Source organism: Humulus lupulus, chromosome 8, assembly GCF_963169125.1.
Source record: "Humulus lupulus chromosome 8, drHumLupu1.1, whole genome shotgun sequence".
Lineage (NCBI taxonomy): Eukaryota > Viridiplantae > Streptophyta > Magnoliopsida > Rosales > Cannabaceae > Humulus > Humulus lupulus.
This window is the reverse complement of record NC_084800.1, coordinates 13,879,347-13,901,234: the sequence shown is the minus strand read 5'-3', so window position 1 is coordinate 13,901,234 and position 21,888 is coordinate 13,879,347. Positions and strand designations below refer to the sequence as shown.

At 35.1% G+C, this 21,888-nt stretch overlaps 4 protein-coding genes across 6 annotated transcripts; all 4 read left to right on the top strand.

Annotated features, from left to right (window-relative positions):
• Window positions 1-2,095: 2,095 nt before the first annotated feature.
• LOC133794680 (ras-related protein RABB1c) lies at window positions 2,096-5,205 on the top strand. The gene is made up of 6 exons (XM_062232037.1): window positions 2,096-2,479; window positions 2,693-2,832; window positions 2,927-3,009; window positions 3,776-3,980; window positions 4,090-4,158; window positions 4,872-5,205. The coding sequence occupies exons 1-6, from the start codon at window positions 2,434-2,436 to the stop codon at window positions 4,962-4,964; spliced, it is 636 nt and encodes a 211-aa protein (XP_062088021.1). The 5' UTR covers window positions 2,096-2,433; the 3' UTR covers window positions 4,965-5,205.
• A 1,116-nt stretch (window positions 5,206-6,321) lies between these two features.
• LOC133794679 (enhancer of mRNA-decapping protein 4-like) lies at window positions 6,322-14,461 on the top strand. The gene is made up of 12 exons (XM_062232036.1): window positions 6,322-7,395; window positions 7,837-7,886; window positions 7,965-8,121; window positions 8,231-8,449; window positions 9,099-9,227; window positions 9,422-10,939; window positions 11,421-11,780; window positions 12,146-12,265; window positions 13,012-13,182; window positions 13,340-13,504; window positions 13,620-13,745; window positions 13,933-14,461. The coding sequence occupies exons 1-12, from the start codon at window positions 6,616-6,618 to the stop codon at window positions 14,239-14,241; spliced, it is 4,104 nt and encodes a 1,367-aa protein (XP_062088020.1). The 5' UTR covers window positions 6,322-6,615; the 3' UTR covers window positions 14,242-14,461.
• A 2,060-nt stretch (window positions 14,462-16,521) lies between these two features.
• LOC133794677 (pentatricopeptide repeat-containing protein At3g24000, mitochondrial) lies at window positions 16,522-18,927 on the top strand. The gene has a single exon (XM_062232032.1). It carries the CDS (start codon window positions 16,795-16,797, stop codon window positions 18,730-18,732), a length of 1,938 nt encoding a protein of 645 aa, XP_062088016.1. The 5' UTR covers window positions 16,522-16,794; the 3' UTR covers window positions 18,733-18,927.
• Window positions 18,928-19,604: 677 nt separating this feature from the next.
• On the top strand, window positions 19,605-21,285 carry LOC133794678 (uncharacterized). 3 transcript variants are annotated; one of them, XM_062232035.1, is made up of 2 exons: window positions 19,605-19,728; window positions 20,340-21,285. In XM_062232035.1, the coding sequence occupies exon 2, from the start codon at window positions 20,367-20,369 to the stop codon at window positions 20,865-20,867; it is 501 nt and encodes a 166-aa protein (XP_062088019.1). In that variant the 5' UTR covers window positions 19,605-19,728; window positions 20,340-20,366; the 3' UTR covers window positions 20,868-21,285. The 3 variants fall into 3 exon arrangements, with proteins under 3 accessions (XP_062088019.1, XP_062088017.1, XP_062088018.1); XM_062232033.1 differs by having other exon boundaries at window positions 19,723-19,856; XM_062232034.1 differs by lacking the exon at window positions 19,605-19,728 and adding an exon at window positions 19,865-19,970.
• Window positions 21,286-21,888: the final 603 nt, after the last annotated feature.

The window sequence follows — 21,888 nt, the reverse complement described above, 5'->3', positions numbered from 1 at the left end:
AAAAATACCGATCCAAAACCCTGTATTTATTTTTCTCCGATACTTCTTATCTAGATAAGTAAACTATAAAGAGTATTGTTTATTAACTGTTGTTGCATCATGTACAACAGTTCACGTTTGCACCTTTATAAATCTAATATATTAGATCATCTAATTGACTGATTTATTTTGTTTCTATTGAATAAATGCTTTAAATAAATAATTTATTTTAAATAATAAATAATTCGATTTTAATGACTTGCACCAGCCTTACCATTGCATTTAGTCTCTAGTCTAGTCATTGTTCAAAACGTATATTACCATTGCTTGCTTATTCATTAAGCAAAGAATAAAAATTAAATGCAAACAATAATTGTTATTTATTCCTAATAGATAACAGAACTAAGACGAAGTGTAGAGTATATTCCAGAAACCCAATATTTTGTTTAAAGTTTATTTATATTTATTAGTTTACTACTTTTTTTTTTCATTAGTTTAATACTGAAATCCGAGTTGTTGCAATAAATAATTTAGGAACAGTATTAAATTACAACAAAGGGTAAACTAAAATATCTTTTGAAGTACTACTAAATTTAGAATTACAGATTTGTAGCACATTTTATGCTTTACTAGTAAACCACATGCTGCAGTTAAATTGGTAAACTATAAAAATACTAGTGTTTTTTATAATATAAAAAAAATAGTAGAAATTAGATGTGGTACTTAATTTAAAGGAACCTCTTTCATTTTCACGCATTATTTTAGATTTTGACCTTAATACCCAATATTTCATTAACATACCTATTATATTCCTCTCATTTTATATTGAACTAGTGGAGCTGGTAGAAAATTATTTAAAGATAGAAGTAAATAGCAATTGAGATTTTTACGTTTGACTTATAGTAGTATTTTAAGGGTAATATGGAGAATATGATTAAAAAAGTAGATAATATTCAACTAAATGTTATTAGTAGCTATTTTTGGTTAACTAATCCTAAATCTGAGTATTTTTCAAGTTATCCCAAAAAAAATAAGTGTCGCTAAGTGATATAATATATAGAATAATTAACAAAATATGCACCAAAATATTACACATATGGACCTGACAGTTTAGCCTAGCTAATCACATTTATTAAAGTTGGGATCTGCTCTTTTAAAGTGTGTAATATTTGGGTGCATATTTCGGGTACACATCTCATTACTCTAATATATATCTTTTCTATATAATAAGTGTATAGATAACATAAATTTTTAGTTTTAACAGTTTTTTATTTTTTTTAATGTTAATTTTAACGGAATTATATTTAACGATAGTTTGTAAACACTTAAACTTACATAAAATAAAATAAAAAATTAAAATAAGATATTTTACAATGATAATTATTTAAAAATAATAAATGATTAAACAAATTAAAATATAATATTTTTGAGATATTTTATAATGATAATTATTTAAAAATAATAAATAATTAAACAAATTAAAATATAATATTTTTGAGAAATTTTATAATAATAATTATTTAAAAATAATAAATAATTAAACAAATTAAAATAAAATAAAATATTTTTGAGATATGATAATTATTTAAAAATAATAAAATCATACATTTTATAACTTAAATAAAATTTAATTAAACTTAAACTCACTTATTAGAATAATATCATATTAAACATATAATATAATCTACTGTCAATTATTAACAAATTATTTTTTAAAAAAAAACTAACAAGAAACTTAAATTTAAAATCCACATATAATATTTAATATTACATTAAACATATAATATATATAATCTTTTATTGTCACTCCAAAATTCAAAAGTAGAACAAACATAAACTTAAACAAAAATAAATAAATAATTTAATTAAAATAAAATATTTATTTAAAATTTATATGACATTAATATAAATTTAATAAAAATTAAGTATTTGTGTATATTGGATATTGTTTATATCGTGTATATATATATATAAATGATACTACCAACTAATAAAATATTGTCTATATCAATAATTAGAGAATGGTGTCACATTTCATTATTACTGAAGTGGGCTCAGTTAAATTGAGGCTCAATAAGAAGAAACGGTAAGGTAATGGGCCTGAGACGGTGTTACGTGACAGCGAGAAACAAATGGAAGAGTTCGCACATTGCTTCGCTGTAACTGTTCTCTTATGCCTGTAAATCTCTCTGTAAATCTCTCTGGATCCTTTCTTTTCTCTCTCCTTTCCTATTTTACACAGATACATATATATACATACATAAATATATAGACAACCACACGCGCAAGCCTTCTGCTCTAAGTTTCCTATATAATTTCGACCTTCTGTAATTTGACTCGGAGAGAGAAGAGATCTAGTTGATTTTTCTGTGCGCCGATCCAATCAAAGAAAAACAGGAGGGATTTGAAAAACGAGAAAGAGCTCGAGCTAGAAAAAAGAAGTTCTAGAACAACATGTCGTACGCTTATCTCTTCAAGTACATCATCATCGGCGATACTGGTAATCCTTATTGGAAACTTATCTCCTCCTTTAATTCAATTTTAATTTTCGGGTGGTTTGAAGGCTGAAGCGAATAAGCGATTACCTAATAATTTAATTTGATCGGAATTTGATTACGAAACCATTTATTTATTTTATAGTTAGAGGAGAGGACTTGGGATTTGGGAATTCAATTATGATTTTGGATTTTTTATTTTTTTTTTGCTTTTGCAGGAGTTGGAAAATCATGCCTTCTTCTTCAGTTTACTGATAAGCGATTCCAGCCAGTGCACGACTTAACCATCGGTGTTGAGTTCGGTGCCAGGATGATCACTATCGACAATAAGCCTATCAAGCTCCAAATTTGGGACACGGTTTGTTCTTCTTTTCATTTTTGTTACGTGTTTATGCATTACTGTTTCAGATGCTGATAGATTCTTACCTATATATATGTGTGTTATATTCCAGGCTGGTCAAGAATCCTTTAGATCTATTACGAGGTCCTACTATAGAGGAGCAGCTGGGGCATTGCTTGTTTATGATATCACCAGGTATCATAATTCTTTTCTTTCTTCCCTTTCTCAAAGTTAACTCTTTAAACGTTGTAGCAAAATAAGAAATTTGTCAAAATAGTATACACAAGGTGAAATAGTGGGATTTCTATACCATTCCTCTTTTATAGGTATCAGAATATATGATTCTATTCATTGATCAATACATGTAAATATATGATATTGTACTCATTGAGGCGGAATGGTTACGCCTATGGTTAGTTCCTATGAGCTGTAGATTTTATTTTCTCGAAAAGACCTACCTTAGCTAACACTGCTAGAGTTTTATATCTCCCAATATAATATTGTAAGATTCAGAACTAGTATAAAAATATGTATTTGTTGCTGTGGTCCCGCTTATGTTTGGTTTTGGACTTGGTTTCTGGCCCATGGCTAATCGCTAAAGTTGTTTGTAGCTTCTTGTTTTCTCACTTTGATTTAATGCAAGTGATTTCAATAGAATGAGCAATCGACCAACTGAAGCATATTCCGGACTTTTCTAATTTTCAACTTTTTGTGTTGTATGGTGTCGTAAGTCCTAAATTTTAATGGGTTTGGCGTTAGAAGTTTCTTTGCTAATGTTACTAAATGCAGTCCTAAGCCAGACTGTAGACATAAACCTAAGCCGCATACATTAGCGAGATATAGATAAAGCCTTGAATGGGTCTTGTAATGCATTCATGGGGTGGTGTTAGTTTACATGTTTAAATCCATCTTCAAATTGTACCGTTTAGCCAGTTAATATAAGATTTGTTTCTACTTTTAGGAGGGAAACTTTTAATCACTTGGCTAGTTGGCTGGAAGATGCGAGACAACATGCAAATGCAAACATGACAATAATGCTAATTGGCAATAAGTGTGATCTCGCTCATAGAAGGGCTGTGAGCACAGAGGAAGGGGAGCAGTTTGCCAAGGAGCATGGATTAATCTTCATGGAAGCATCTGCTAAAACTGCCCAGAATGTCGAGGAGGTGAGCATCGACACGGGGTCTTACCAAACATCTGTTCATTTCTTCTGGTGATTCAATATATTGCTCTTACCATGTCAAACCACTAAATGCTTAACCTTTTTTCGTTCAGGCATTTATTAAGACTGCTGGAACCATATACAAGAAGATCCAGGATGGAGTCTTTGACGTGTCAAATGAGGTCATCATTTTTTTTTTTGCCATTTAAACTATTGTTTTCATTATATTGGTGGGGTTATGTTCCACTCAGCCAATTATGTCGGCGACCTTCTTTTTGTCTGGGAGTTATTGCTTCTGGAACACATTTTGGAATTCTGGTATCTTGCTTGGTGCAATTTGTAAATAGTCATTATATTTGCACCAAGAATATATATAAGAATCCCATTAATTAAAAAAAATTAATTTTTTAAAATCATTTTGAACACTTTTTCTCAATATTTTTTTCACATTCTTTAATATCTTTTTTTGTTAATTTCAATAATTTTATTTTATCTTGTTTTCATTATTTTAAAAAAAATATAATGTATAATTTTTTAGAAAAAACTCTTAGTTTAACAAGATTTTATATATTTTTTGTTTTAATTTTTATTTTATTTAAATAATTAAAATATATATTATTTATATGTATTTTTTAAAATATGAAAAAGAAAAAGAAATTAGAAAAATATGAGTATAAGTTAAAAAAATATATATATTATACATCAATTTTTAATAAAAATGGGGTGCCTTAATCAAATATGGGGTGCAAATAGAATGCCCCTTTGTAAATTGTTGACTGGTTAAACATTATATATACGTACATTAATGCAACATTGGTGATGGTAATGGTTACTAATTTAAAATTGCGAGTTTTTGATTTTATGTCTGATGATCCATTCTATTTCCTGTTTACAGTCTTATGGAATAAAAGTTGGGTATGGTGGAATCCCTGGACCTTCCGGAGGCAGAGATGGGGTCTCCTCTCAAGCCGGAGGCTGTTGCAGTTGAAATCTCATAGATTACGTTAAAAGACAGTATGCCTATCTGTGTCGTTTTCATTCTTTATCTCTTTTCTTTTAGTTTTCTGTCTGAACAACATTGTGACTTGTTTTATAATGCTTTTGCAAAAACGACAAAGCTGTACCATTCTCTTGATGTCTATTCTGTATTTATTTGATTGTAAATTCAACACTCGTTTTATCCATCCGTGGTTTTACTTAAATGGAATCACCACAGCAGCTTGTGAATATACATTACTGGGGAGCGCGTGCGAGTGCAACCTTTGCATTTTCTTGCTTATTTTGGGCCTTTTGAACTTTTATCTACTGAAAATTTATATCAAAATATCATAAATAAGTATGTATGTCCCAAAATAGCTAAATACCAATAATGTTGAAGTTGTGTTGTGTGTGATGTGATATGATTGCCGTAAAAGGAGTAGTAGTACTTGGCTACTTGGTGTCCAGCTCAGGTAAAGGATTATGTCCTGAAATGCCTGGTTATCACATGCATGTGTTGTGTGGGGTTTCAATGCATAGCTTTACCGTTTAAGCATTGAGAATCATGGTTCGGAATCAGCAGGAACAACACAAGGCTTTTTCTCACCCAACGACCATGATCCATGACCCATGACAGTGAGAGAGCACTCTTGTGATATTACCATCTCTATTTTTACTTTTTCGAATAAAATATTCCTTCGCATATTTGATTGAATCCTCTTCTCTTTTGGATCAAAGAAAGTGGTTATATTGAATATTGATACTTGATACGCTGAGCATATTTTTATGACATTTATCCATTATCAGTACGGGACCATCTTTGTATTTTTCTATTCGCGTTTTTTTTAATAAAAATATGATATTTTTCTAATTGAGTTTGTAAAATATGATATTTACATTTATACACTCACTTTTTGTTCTTCGCTACTTTTAAGAATAAAAATATATTCTTCTCATTTTTTATTAATTTTATTTTCTACATTTTTTTATTCATTAATGATTATAAATTTGGAAAAACTATAGATCAGTTCCATGTAGTATCATTAAGTTATGAAGTTACCTAATTTTAACGAGTTGCTAAATAATTTGGTATTTTGAAGATATCTATAAGTAAGAGTCCTAAACTATCAAATATTAAAGTAACACACATGATATGGATTATACTAACGAAAACCAAATACAAGAGGAAAATTTTGAAGAAGTGAATTACATAATTATTTTGTAAATGATTATTTATTTAATAGTTTGTGAAATAACAGTGTCCACTTTTTTGGTCATCTATGGGGAGACAAAGATGAGAAAAGAGAGGAAAAGGGTTTATTTACATCACATAGAAAGTAGAAAAGTTTGTTGCTTTTTTACTACTCTATTACCATTACGACTTCGCCATCGCCACTGGGTTTTTATTAATCAAGTTTCTAAAGTTTGGATTTTTTATTCAAATTCTCAAATCTCATTATCTCAATCCAGGAAAGAATAATACCAAAAGGAGAAGTGTAATCCAAAATCCATCATTGGATTGGATTTGTTTTTTATTGGAGGATATCTTCTTCTATTCTAAACATATCTTATTCTTAATAACAATTATAGCTGTACTTAGTTGTATACTTAAGAAGAAAATCACTCGTTAACTCTTTTTTCTTACTCATTTTCTTTCTTTCATGGCTTCCCCCACTGGGGTTAACAACAACCTAAATCCAAACTTGACCTATAATCAGAACCAGAGCCACCATCAGCCACCGCCTCTCTTCGATATTCATCAGCTCTTCAAACCCTCTCCCGGTTCGACCTTCCCTGTCCCCACCACCATCCCTTCTCTTTCTCCTGCTTCTTACCCTCCACCCACTGGCGCCTCCACTCTCCCATTTCATCACCTCCCCAACCTCAACATGCCGCAGCCTCCTAGCCCCGGACCCATCTCCTACGCCGCCGCCATATCCACTGCGCCTTCCCCCGCCCCTTCTCCACCTCCGCCTTCTTCTTCCCCTACCCCCAATATTACTAGCGGGGCTCGCTTGATGGCTCTATTGAACAACACCCAAAAATCTCCATCCGCTTCCAATCTCGATTTGCCTCCCCCGCCGATGTTCATTCCTTTTGATTCTTCTCCTTCGTCTTCGTCGGCGGCGGCAGCAGCAGCGCCCGGTAACGCTATGGTGGCGCCTACTCCTCCGATGAGAATGCCCAGCAGGAAACTTCCCAAGGGACGCCATTTGATCGGCGACCGCGCTGTTTATGACATCGATGTGAGGTTGCAGGGTGAGGTGCAGCCTCAACTGGAGGTCACTCCCATCACCAAGTACGGGTCTGATCCCACCCTCGTCGTTGGCCGTCAAATTGCGGTGAATAGATCTTATATATGCTACGGACTGAAGCCCGGTGCGATCAGGGTTCTTGATATTAATACTGCTTTGAGAGCTTTGCTTCGAGGCCACACTCAGGTTGGTTGATTACGTTGTCTTTGAATCACTAATGTTCGGCTTTTTGACATTTTCGAAAGTTCGATTTTTAAAATGGCATTTTATGTGTTGTAGACCTTCTATTCTTGATTGATTTTTGAATCACAACTAAAGTCAGGCGAATGGTGTTACTAAACAAGTAAAACTGTTGCTGGTTTATTAATTTACTTCATGTAATTGTTGCATTGATCTTTAATGATTTTAGTTGCTTTTTATGGTTTGGTGAGAGAGTTTAAGCTCCCAAGTGGTGTTATTACTAATTAGTTGTACGCTGTTGTTGCTTTGGAACCTAAAATTGTGGAACTTTGGTTAGCAATGGCAGCTTTCAGAATATGATTAGTTTCATCTCTCTCTCTCTCTCTATATATATATATATATATATATATTTATATCTGAAGTATGTTTACTCTTTTTTATCTTCAGAGAGTCACTGACATGGCTTTCTTTGCTGAGGATGTTCACCTTTTGGCCAGGTAGATTAGTGTCTTTCTGTTACCACTTTGTTTTTAGTAATAGTTTTATTTAATTCAACTTTCTTTCTTTCTCACCAGTGTAAGTGTTGATGGACGGGTTTTCATATGGAAGATTCATGAAGGCCCAGATGAGGATGACAAGCCTCAAATTATTGGGAAAATTGTTGTTGCAATTCAAATAGTAGGAGTGGGAAAGGCAGTTCATCCAAGGCTGTGTTGGCATCCTCACAAACAAGTAAGTTGTAGCTTGCAAATTATATTACCATTTGAGTTTGTACTGCATTGCTGGTTATGGATTTTCTTGTATCATTGTGATTCAATTTGATTAGCTAATTATTTTACAGGAAAATTTGATTGTTGCAATTGGAAATTACATCCTGAAAGTTGATATATTGAGAGTTGGAAAGGGGAAAACATTTTCGGCAGAGGAACCTCTTCAATGTCCTATTGATAGGCTGGTTGAGGGGGTCCTGTTAGTTGGTAAGCACGATAGTGAAATCACTGAATTATCAATGTGCCAATGGATGGCCACCCGGTTGGCTTCAGCATCAATGGATGGCATGGTTGGTATTTACTTTCTGTTTTCATTTGGATTGTGGTCTTCCAGTTTATATTCTTCTTCCCAGTTGGCTTTAGATTTAATAGATTGAGGGTATGTTATTGGGCCCACGTCCAAACCCCAGAAAAGCCACACAAGAAATAAATAAAAATAATATAAAATAAAGTAAGATACCGAATATATGGTGGTTACTTTGAAACAAAAGATAGGAATTTAGAGAATTGTAAGGAGTTTGTATCATACTTTTAAGTGAATGGTAAATTTTGTCAACTGAGTAATGAATTGAAAAAGATAAGATAAGTAGCAAACCTATTATGATGTTTAAAAATGTTTCTCCTTCATATAACACTGAAGGTTGATACTACTATTGATGACGGGGATTATGATGAGAAGTGGGAACTGGGGAACATGTTAAAATTTGAGAACTTGGTGGTCTATTTGTTTATCAAAATATGATGGACCATAAATACGCAACTTTTAGTTCATGACAGGCTTCTTTTTTAAGAACTGTGTTGATTGGACTAGGAGGCATTGCCATTAACTTATGTCTTGCTTTAGTTTAGGCATAACATGAACTTTTAGTTAAGATTGTGTTCATCTTATGTTTTGTTAATTGTTCTAATCCCCATGTGGACTTTAATTGTTTGTAACAGGTGAAAATTTGGGATGACCGTAAGGCGTTACCACTTGCTGTGTTAAAACCACATGATGGTGTTCCTGTTAATTCTGTGACATTTTTAACTGCACCTCACCGTTCTGATCATATTGTGCTTATCACTGCGGTATATTCTTCTTATTTTCCTATCATAAAGAACATACTAACATACTATATGACTGGGTGTTTTTATCAATTAGTCTCCTATGTGGTTTTGCTGGAATCTATCTCCCATGAGTCTGATCTGCCTTCTAAAGTATTTTTTATTTTATTTTTTGGTACCATGCTGAACTATTGTTTTGTTTCTTCCTTGTTTAACAGGGGCCACTCAATAGGGAATTGAAGATGTGGACCTCCATGAATGAGGAGGGATGGCTCTTGCCTTGTGATGCTGAATCATGGCACTGTACCCAGACCTTGGAAATAATGAGCTCTGCTGAATCCAATGTTGAGGAAGCGTTTTTCAATCAAGTTGTTGCATTGCCACGGGCAGGTCTGTTTCTACTTGCAAATGCAAAAAAGAATGCTATATATGCTGTACATATTGAGTATGGGCCTGATCCAGCTGCAACCCGTATGGATTACATTGCTGAGTTTACTGTCACAATGCCTATTCTAAGTCTTACTGGGACAAGTGATAGCTTACCAGATGGGGATCATGTCGTACAGGTTTACTGTGTCCAAACACAAGCTATTCAGCAGTATGCGTTAAACTTATCACAATGTTTGCCACCGCCCCTAGAGAATGTAGAATTGGAGAAAATAAAGTCAGTTGCATCTCGACCTTTTGATACTGTTGATAGTTCTGCCATGCTGGAATCATCCCATAAAAGTAAACCGTCTGATATTGCTCCCTCAGCAAGCCATCTTGTAAAAATAACTTCTGCTGAGGTTACAAGCTTGCCTATAGTATCTACTTCACGGGCAGATTGCGAGACAATTGCTACCCCATCTCAGATCTTAGGTGAAAAAGTTCATCCATCTTCAACCTCTCTTTCTTTGAGTCCAAGATTATCACGAAATTTGTCGGGTTATAATAATTTACAAAATAGCAATGGCACTAGTCTGCCTCTCAAAGATCATGTTGGTGATCAGGATGTTGTCAAAGATAATGTTTCTGATGCATCTTCCTTGACAGACAATCTCAGGAAGGGTGACAAAGATGTTACACAAGGTGATGTTTCTGTGGCTTCTAATCGTGCTGTAGCATTTAGACACCCAACACATCTAGTAACTCCATCAATGATATTATCTACAGCTGCTTCATCTTCTGAACATTCTCAGATTAGTCAGGGCATGACTGCCTTAGAGGCAAAGGTTGAAGATGTTATCAACAATGATGCAGAGAGCAATGAAGTAGAGGTTAAAGTTATTGGAGAAACAGGAACTATTAAAAGCAATGAGGGTGACATTTATAGAGAATCTCACATTGTTCTTGATGACAAAAAGAAGAAAGCCTTTTACTCCCAGGCCTCAGATCTTGGTTTTCAGATGGTACGGGATTGCATCGACACTTATAGTGTGGAGGGAATTGTCAATGCTAATGATGGTGGTGTTATTGAGACACGAGAGCAAAATGAAGTCCAAGATGTGACAAAAGATGTCACTGATGTCACTCTCAAGGGTGGTGACTCAGATACTAACGTAATAACCCCGGTCCAAGCTACAAAAGGGAAAAGGCAGAAGGGAAAAAATTCACAAGCATCTGGTCCATCTTCCTCTTCTCCAAGCCCATTTAACTCCGCTGATTCATCAAATGAACCTGATGGCGTGTCAGGCACACCACCTGCAGAAGCTGCGTTGCCCCATTTATCAGCTATGAAAGACATGCTGAATCAGGTGATTCTTCATTATTGGCACTATAATCATACATGAGCAACCTCTATACTGTTGTTGTAAGAGTTTTGCACGACAAAGTACTGCTTTTAAACCTTAGTTGTTTCTTCTTTCTCTTTGGGGATAAAAAAATCTACAATACTATTAAGTTCTCACATCATCTTGAATTACTGTGGCTAAAGGTTTTTGGTTTCTAGCAAACATCTGATATAATAATATGTATGATACTGATGCTGTGCTTATGGAGCTGTAGATTGAGTGTCATTCCATGTGAATTGTGCTGGAAGGGAATCTCTCTCTTATCTGACTTTGGATGCTCATAATGCTAAATTCTGCATTGATAATTATAAAATTGAAATTGTGGTGATATTTCATAGCTTTGCTAGAAAATGTAGTGAGTTAATTGTTTTATGTGTGCTTTTATTTCTTTCGTTTGATTTTATATGTTATCACATTTTTTATTAAATACTATTACATGTTACAGTTAATTGGAACACAAAAAGAACTGCAGAAACAGATGAATGTGATGGTTTCTGGCCCGGTTACCAAAGAGGGTAAACGACTAGAGGGTTCCCTGAGCCGGTGCATGGAGAAAGTTGTTAAGGCTAATTCAGATGCTTTATGGGCTCGTTTCCAAGAAGAAAATGGTAAACAAGAGAAGTTGGAACGAGACCGTACTCAGCAATTGACAAACTTGATCACCAATTCTATAAACAAGGATCTGCCAACCATGTTAGAGAAAACTTTTAAGAAGGAAATAGCTTCCATTGGACCAGGTTTAGCTCGATCAATAACTCAAATTACAGAGAAAGCCATATCTTCAGCAATTACAGAGTCTTTCCAGGTTCGAATATATGATCTTGTAACACTAAGGCATTTTTAGGTGTTCTGGATATCCTATTTATTCTGATAAATTATCTGCCTTAAATAAAGGCTTTAGAGGAAAATTTGTAGGCACATAAAAATGATAAAGCATAATTAGATAGATTATTGTGTATGGAAGCCTTGAAATATTATAAAGATTCGGATAATGAGTGCCTGCCTAAACGTTTAGGTTGTTTTTCTGAGATCACAGTCTTTCCTGAACTGCCAATCTAAATTATGTGTAATTGTACACTTTTTTTCCAAACTACAGAATGCTAAGATGCAACTCAGTTTGTTAGCAGAGACTAGTCTGAATGGAAATGTTTTTTTTTTCTTTTTCTGCAGAAAGGAGTAGGAGAGAAGGCAGTGAATCAATTGGAGAAATCAGTTAGTTCAAAACTTGAGGCCACATTGGCCAGGCAAATCCAAGCACAGTTTCAAACTTCTGGAAAGCAAGCACTTCAGGTGATTTTTAGTTAATTCCATCAATTTTATAATCTCTTTGTTTACTTTAATCATAGTTATCAACATCATTTTATCATTCTCATTATCTTAGTCATATTTATACATGAACATCAAAGCAAAGTTTAATTAAAAAATAAAAAATAAATTGAGAAAGATGACCGAGCAGTTTTATCTAAAAATTAAAATGACCATTCCTTATGGATTAAAGTATCTCAATCAATTCATCCTAATTTTTGAGCATCCTAGAAATTATACATTTTGTTTGTATGACAAATTGATAATGTTGAAAAGGATGATACTTGATACTTTTTTACACCAAATAATTTTGCATGATAACATCTTATGTCAATGTGAGACCACACAGTTTAATATTGTGGTGAAAAATCATGCTTCAGACAAGTCTTTACTCTTTTGCTATCAAGTCTAAGATCAATGGATTTCTTTATTGCTCATTTCTTGAAACGGTAGTGTTTCAACAATTCAGCTTTATGATTTACGTGATCTTATGATGGATTTTATACTCTTCGGTTGTGATTTTAATCGCAATTAGTCTTTGACATTATTTCTTCAAAATCCTTAAAACATGTCTTGCTTCTCCAAATTTCCTTTATTGATCCAATCTTAGTAATTTGATCCCTGGCGCACTTTTGATATATGTAACATTACATAAATCATCAAATAGTATTAGAACAACTTTATAGAACCTATTCTGTTCTTTTTTGGTGATTATGTAATCTGTTCTGCAGGATGCGTTAAGGTCAAGCTTGGAATCTTCCCTCATTCCCACATTTGAGGGGTCATGTAAAAACATGTTTGACAACGTTGATGCTGCATTTCAGAAAGGGTTTGTGAAACATACAAGTGCTACCCAGAAGCAATTTGAGTCAACACATTCTCCACTGGCTGCTGCTCTAAGGGTATGTTTAACCCAGCCAGTACTTCACTTTTATACCTTTCCTTTAAAGCTACTACGTTTTCTATAGTTTGGAATTCCTTCCAATTGGCCCGAGTGCATTTTGTGCCGTTCTTGTTTACCTTTGTAGTATGCATAATTTTGTGTTTCATTTTTACCAGGATGCAATTAATTCGGCATCAACCATCACTCGAACCTTGAGTGGAGAATTAACTGAAGGCCAACGTAAACTGTTGGCTTTTGCAGCTGCAGGTGCTAGCTCACAAGGACCAAATTCTTTAACAACACAGTTGAGTAATGGCCCTCTTGCTAGCGTACACGAAATGGTAAGCTCACTCAAGTCCAAAGTCCATCTGTTTCGTCTCAAGTGTTCTCTGAACAAATATTGCAAGAATATTTTCTCCATATTTTAACATTTGGAAGGTCTCATTTGCTTTTTAGGCCGAAGCACCTGTTGACCCTATAAAGGAATTATCAAGGCTGATTGCTGAGCGCAAATTTGAGGAAGCATTTACAGGAGCCCTCCACAGAAGCGATGTTTCCATAGTTTCCTGGTTGTGTTCTCAGGTACTTGAAGTTTTAACTTGCAGTGCGGATGCTAACTTAGATATTTTCTGCAGGCTGTAGCAGACTTTGATTGCCTTTCTGTTTATGATCTAGCTGTACAAGACATACATTTCCACTTAAGATGGTCACTAGGTTTGGTGTTTTTTTGACAAATCTGACCAAGTTTTTGTTTGTGTTCTTTTAACAGGTAGATTTACCGGGAATTATGTCACTAGTGCCACTGCCTCTAAGCCAAGGAGTTGTACTGGCTCTTCTCCAGCAATTGGCATGCGACATAAGCAATGACATGTCAAGAAAGCTGGCATGGATGACAGATGTGGCTGTAGCTGTAAATCCAACTGATCCCTTGATTGCATTGCATGTCCGGCCAATATTTGAACAAGTTTACCAGACACTTGAATATCAGCGCAATCAATCCACCACTTCAGCCTCAGATGTCAACAGCATTCGCCTTCTTATGCACGTAATCAACTCTGTGTTGATGAGCTGTAAATGATTGTTTCGACTTGTCTAGTATTTGTTAGTGCAACTTTGTTGTATAGCAAGAAATCTAGGAAGTTCGCTTGGGATATCTTACTTTGTAATTTTATGATTTGTATTGTATAAAAATAGTTGTAACAAAATCCATCCATTTCAAATTCATAGCAACATCTAGAAGGGAAGTGTTAGCTACAATGATTATTTTTTTCCTAATGAATCATAAGTTGAAACTTGAATACACACGTTATTTTGTTTAACATGTTATGCCTTTTCTTATATTTGGTTGCACTTTGTGTTCTCTGATTCTTATTTGGGAAAGGTCTAAAATTTCATATATGTCTGTTGCAGTGCAGTGATTTTGCGAAAATTGAAATAAAAGGCAATGTTTTATTATTGATATCATTCTTCCTAATAAATATTAATACACAAGATCAACCTTATTCCACCTTTGATATAGTTTTTTTTTTTAAAAATGCAATAAAGAGAGGAGAAACTCTTCTTTATTTAACTCATTTTTTACGTCATTAGAATTTCTCTTGAAGATTGCCATGGCGGAATGTTTACATATAAATATATATAACTCAAAGTTAAACTGATTTGAAATTTGGCTTATGGTTAAAGTCATTTGGCCCCTGTGTTTGACATTTTACCATCCAAAACTGAATAGAAAACAATAAAAATAAATTATGTATAAAAAATTAAGAACTGTAAAGCTCATTATCATCATACATTAAAAGAAAAAATAAGTTATTCAAATTTGTAAAATTGTCTCATGGTCATTTGTGTACTAAAATTATGTTTTGAAATTCATTTTGACAAAATATATAAATGCGGCATCATAGGAATAGCCAAAGCCAAAGTGGAAAACAATGGGGGTGAGTTCAAAATAAATTGGTTACCTTTTAGTTTATAAAGTGATCTTCAATCACAACTTCATTTTAAATTAATTTTATTTTTATTTTATAATTTTTTTTTTACTTTAAATTATTATTTCATCTTCAATCCCTACTTCAAATATTACTTTAAATTTTACTTTTAAAAAAATATTCTACTCTTATTCTTTTTAAATATCAATAAATGTTATTTCATCTTTATTGTTGTTGTGTTTTTTAATTTTTGTTGATTTAATTTAGTAATTTAAATTTTGTAATTTTAAATTTAATAATGTTATTGGTTTTTATTTTTGTTAGCAATTTTTGTATTGTATATTTTTTTATTTAAATTATTAGTATAACATAAATTTAAATTTTATAAATAAAATATAATAAAAATAAATAATTTAAACACATAATATTATATATGAGGATGTTAACCGAGATTTTCGGCAACTATCTTAAAGAAGGATATTGACTGATAATAATAATGAGAATAGAAGATCGACACAAGATTTTTACGTGGTTGGGGCGTTAACTAGCCTTAGTCCACGAGTCTGTATATAAGTCTGTATTAGAGCTAGGATAAGCTTTTACAATGGAGTTGTTTAACTGTATTTGAACAGAGTTTCTGCCTTCTCTCTTTTCTACGTTGCATTACAACTTATATTTATAGGACAAGGGGGACATCAGGTTTGGGCCGGGCCTGACCCGGACCCATTTGGGAAATGTGCACAAGGGGCCTTCCTAATGGAGGCCCGAGCTAGAAAGACACACAGAACACCAAACCCGAATCAGCCCAGGCCCAATTAGTTGCCCTGAGACGCAAGCATTCCCCCGACAAAACAGCACTTTGGCTCTGACCACTTCGAATCACGAGGCCGATTCAGGGGACAAGACCGGTCAGAGTACTTGGCTGCGCAGTCCTGACACGCCAGCAGATAATCCCAAGGAGACCCTTTCTGCAGGTGAAAAGTGGGGGGACAAGACCCACGCGAAATGAGGCGGCTTTAGTGTCCTGGACGCCTGACCCATAGCCTGGGGATGAAGCGATCCAGGTTCGTTTACCTTTGGCCCGCTGCGTTTACTTCGGGCCTGGACCATTCTGGGCCCGAGACCCGGGACGCGATGGTCCGGGGGTACTCCGGACAGTGCCGGGACCGTCCCGGACCCTTCTACACAGGCCCGGTCCGTAGCCCGCGGACTAGGCCCAAATACCGAACCGGTCCCTCTGACCGTGGGTCGGGGCGAGGGCCCAAAACCCCGATAGGAAATAGGGATAACAGAGGATATATGGGTATTTATTGAAAATTATTCAACATAATTTAGATATTTAATTTTGATAAATAGTAGTGTCAATAATAATATGTGTATTCAAAATATGTACTTAAATATATTATGTGTCACTACTATTTATAATAATTGATCCTAATTTAATTTTAATAAATTTGATTCATCAGCCAAACTGCCACGTGAATATGTATATTTTGGTTAAAAATGTAGGAAAAGTAAAAATAAAGATAGTCTCATTCATTGCACATAACCCTAAAAGAATGATCGAGGTGGCATGGCATTGGCAGCCATGGCTGCCAATCCCGAAATGGCAAAGCTCCGCTTCTTGCCTCCTCACTTTAGATTCCACATTCTTATCTATCTCTTCAAGCCAACGTTTTGAACTCAAAAAGTAGAAGTGAAGAATGCAGAAACAAATTTTGTGTCGTAAATACCTGTTGTTCGATGGGTTTACTCGTTCGAAAATTCGCCGTAGCTGTATTCGGCAAATCTCAGAATCAACTAAGTTCGGCTTTGGGACGTTTGCAACTCCGGAAGCTATCTTCAACGATTCTGAGATTTCAGAAGTTGAGGATTGGGACGATTCTGGCTTTAAGGATTCTTTTCAAGTTGACCGTTCTCTTTACAATGATTTACTCAAGAGATGCACCCAGATGGGGAAGCTGAGAGAAGGAAGAATTGTCCATGCCCTTTTACTGAATTCCCAGTTCAGGGATGACCTCGTCATTCAAAACACTGTACTCAACATGTATGCAAAGTGTGGTAGCATAGTGGATGCTCGTAAAATGTTTGATAAAATGCCACATAAAGATATGGTTACTTGGACTGCCTTGATCACTGGATATTCTCAGAATGATCGAGCACAGGAGGCGCTGGATTTGTTTCCCCGGATGCTACAACATGGATTGAAACCGAACCAGTTCACTCTGTCTAGCTTGTTGAAGGCTTCCGGCGATGGGCCAGCCAATGATAAGCAGGGTAGGCAGCTTCACGCATATTGTGTGAAGTGTGGCTGTGATTCTAATGTTTATGTGGGAAGTTCTCTTTTGGACATGTATGCTAGGTTTGGCCTTATGGTTGAAGCTCAGTTAATCTTTGAGGGGCTGGTGAGCAAGAATGAGGTGTCTTGGAATGCTTTGATTGCTGCGCATGCCAGGAAAGGTGAAGGAGAACATGCCATCAGGCTTTTCCGGGAAATGCAAAGAGATTATTTTAAACCTACTCATTTTACGTATTCTAGTTTGTTTACAGTTTGTGCCAGCACAGGGTCTTTGGAGCAGGGCAAGTGGGTTCATGCACATGTCATCAAGTCCGGTGGTAGACTTGTTGCTTTTGTTGGAAACACTCTTGTTGACATGTATGCAAAATCAGGTAGCATTGAGGATGCAAAAAAAGTTTTTGATAGGTTGGTTAAGCGAGACTTAGTTTCTTGGAACTCAATGCTTACTGGATACGCACAACATGGGCTCGGGAAGGAAACACTGCAGCAGTTCGAAGAAATGCGGAGAATTGGAATTCAACCAAATGATGTAACCTTCCTTTGTGTGCTAACCGCTTGCAGCCATGCTGGGCTTTTGGATGAAGGACAGCACTATTTTGAATTGATGAAAAAGTACAGGGTAGAGCCAGACGTTTCACATTATGTGACAATGGTTGATCTTCTTGGTCGTGCAGGTCTTCTAGATCGAGCTGAGAGGTTCATAAGAGATATGCCTATTGAGCCCACTGCAGCTGTCTGGGGAGCCTTGCTTGGTGCTTGCAGGATGCACAAGAATTTGGAGTTGGGTGCTTATGCTGCCGAACACGTTTTTGAGCTTGATCCTCATGATTCGGGTCTCCATATATTGCTTTATAATATGTATGCCTCCGCTGGTAGATGGAATGATGCTGCAAAAGTAAGAAAGATGATGAAAGAGAATGGAGTTAAAAAGGAACCTGCTTGTAGTTGGGTGGAAATTGAGAATGCAGTCCATATGTTTATTGCAAACGATGATGCTCACCCACAAAGGGAAGAGATTGGTAAGATGTGGGAGAAAATGAGCATAAAAATCAAGGAGATAGGATATGTCCCAGATACTAGTCACGTGCTTTTGTTTGTGGACCAGCAAGAAAGGGAGGTAAAGTTGCAGTATCATAGTGAGAAACTTGCTCTCGCATTTGCGCTGCTGAACACCCCTCCAGGATCAACCATAAGGATCAAGAAGAATATTAGGGTTTGTGGGGATTGTCATTCGGCAATCAAATATGTCTCCAAGGTGGTAGGAAGAGAAATCATTGTAAGAGATACCAATCGTTTTCATCATTTCCGCAATGGATCATGCTCGTGTGGCAACTATTGGTAGTGCTAATTTTTAGTGCCTAATCAATCAGATGTGTCTCAATGGGAGAATAGGCATTGTTGAAGAGACGCTAACCCACTACAAGATGATCTTAGTCTAACTATGATTATTCTACCTCCTGATTTCAACACAACAGTTTTCCTCTTGAGATTTAAAGGAGGAAACTATGAATTGAATAGATGATGGATTAAGGGTGCATAGTTACGTTGAATCTTGAACTATAAGAGGCAGTGGTGAAGGTGGGAGGAACTGCTGTAAATTGTGAAAGTTGAAAAGAAAGAAAAATCTTTATTCTCTCATCAAGATTACACCTACATAAAACTTGAAAAGTTTTTCTCAAAGTTGATGTAGAACCACAGCGATTTGAGGATTCAAGTGTCAGCAGCTTGATAGATGGAAAACTTTATCTGCACATTGAATGACATTTGTCGAAAAAAAAAAGGAAGGAAAGAGATAATTTGTCAGAAGAACAGAAAAGATCCTGAAATTTTGTGGTTGATTTTGGTTACCAATATACAAAAAGGAAGTTTATATTGTGTGGTTAATTTGCTTTAAAACCTACCCATTTGTCATGAGACTTGAACCAATTTGATGAATATCATCATCCCAAAAGTTTATATCCTAATGTAATCACATGTATTTATATATATTTCTTCAATATTGAAACGTACGAAATGTGACTTGAGGACTAAACATCACATGGTGATAATGTGAGGCGACAAATGAGGAAAGGAGTGGGGGAGAAAGAGCTGGACGTGGAAGGTGTTAGATAGCAAATTGAGACAAAATCAAAGAGAGAGATGGGGATGAGATAAACGAAAATTATGGTACTTTTTGCTTGTGGGATTTTAGAAAATAAAAGGAGAGAAAAGAACGCAAGAAAAGGAACTAATACCAACTCATCGGTTTCATTTGATTCTGGCTATATGGAGAGAGAGCGAAAAAGCGTGAGAGAATACTCTGTGGTTGGAGACGGTTTGGCTTAAAATGGCGTAGCGTGTGAGAAAAGCACTGTTTCTTTTTTTTTAATTGTCATCATCATTCTCATTCTTATTCACCAAAACGTTACAATCTCAACAACAGCTTCACATTCACAGTGTCCTCTGCCCTCCCTGCCTTTTGCTTAGGTCTATATCAAAATCTCAAACGCGAATAACTTATTCTTCAATCTGAATATTTAAGAGTTTCATTATCCAATTTCACTGCTTTTCCTAATACCCTTTAAAGATCTTCCATTGCAGGTTCCTATTACTTGCAAGAAGGAGCTATTTTCCTCACTCATTTTCTCTATAATAATAATATCATGCCTTTAATTTCAAATTCTGCAATCATCTTCTTCTCTTTCGGGAAATTTATGTCATTTTCATGCAAGGAACAACACATCATTTCTTCATTCGCAAGTCGTTTCATACTTTATTATATTGGGAAAGTTCCATACATTCATTGCATTTGCATAAACATTCACTTTTTTTATCTCTACATAACTCATCCTCTTTTGTTAAGATTGAAGTACTATTATGATAGTCTTTTGGATTCAGTCTTTAATATTATGCATGAAAACGTACGAGGAGTTATTAGCAATCTTAATCTTGTTCTTCTTCTCTTAGCAGAGACCAAAAAAAAAAGCCTCCATTTTCATGGACCATAACAGAAAGAAGAGACCAAGAACGGCATCAGAAGGAGATAATCCCGAATCCCGGTCCAAACACTTATCAGATAAGAAGAAGAAAGCCAAGAAGAGTCTCAATGATAACATCACCGATTGTGGCAGTACAAGTTACATCTCACCGGATCATGATTCCAACGTGGTGTCTCCGGGAGTATTCGACTTCCCATGGCTGAAAGATGGTGTCGTTTCCAAATCAGACGACTGGAAATTCGAAGACGCCTTCTTGTCACAGCTCAATGAGACCAACACAAACACCAACTCCATCACCACCACGACCGGTATAGAATTTTCTTACCCGGGTCAGTGTTTGTTTCAAACTCCAGTTGAGGCAATGCTGGACTTTCCTGAAGAAAAGTTTGACCAGGAAAACGAGTGGTCAGTGCTTGAAGATGATGGTGATGGTTTGGAGGAGAGTTTGGATTGCGTGTGGAGCTCGTTGCTTAACCAGCCACTTCGGCAACACAATTGAATTTATTCTCTGCAAAAGTTGTCTATGACAAAAAGTTGGAACAAAACTTAAATATTTATGTTATAGTTACATATATATATATATACACAGCTAATATTTGGCAGTAGAACATATTGATCTGATGTTGGCATAAATTTTGAGCAGTCCTTTATAAAATATTGGTGCGTTAAAACTTAAAAGTTTATGGCTTAATTTATGACAGAATGACCCGCTTAAATGCAAGAACACAATATCAAAGATGACAAGTTAAATATTTTTGGTGGAATGTTTTTGGGACAATAATTATGTTTATATTTTGTAAAATTTATTCCAAAGTTCACCGTTTTCATTAGATTTGTCTGTTTTGTTGTTATCTGAAACAAATATTTTGGAATCATTCAAGGGAATTAGAAATTGGATTTGGATTAATGTGCAGTAAGTTGCTTGTTCAGGGTAAAAATACCTTTCCACTATTAAGAAAGTAACTGGGTTAATTAATTTGATATATTAAGCCAATGTTAAAGAAACTGAAAAAAGACAACCAATATAAAAACATAGTTAAGGCTTTTCATGCATAAATGCAGACCTTATCTCTAGCTATCCAAACAGTTGACTTTTTTTCCTAGGTGGATTTATATATTCGAACCAAAATGTTGCTTTGGATCCAATTCTATTGCCAACCTCCAATAACCATAGAGCGAAGAATAAAGTAGTTGCAGTGACTCAGTCAGACATATATTTGTTCAGAAAGGATCACAATGACAAACTTTTATCACCTTAAAATTGCCAAAATGAGAGATTCTTCAAAACATCAGGTAAAACTTCTTTTTACCCTCAGATTGCAGATTGAACTTAAGGTTAAAGGAGCCTGTGAGAAAGGGTAATACAGGGTTTTTAATTTTGGTTGAAACTACTATCAAGGTAGCTGAAGTACTGGACCCTTATACCAGTTCTTTTTCGTTCTTTTTCTGCAACAACAAACGAAAAAGAACTCTTTCCAGTTCATATATAAACCAAACTCCTATGCAGTTGACTGGTGCAC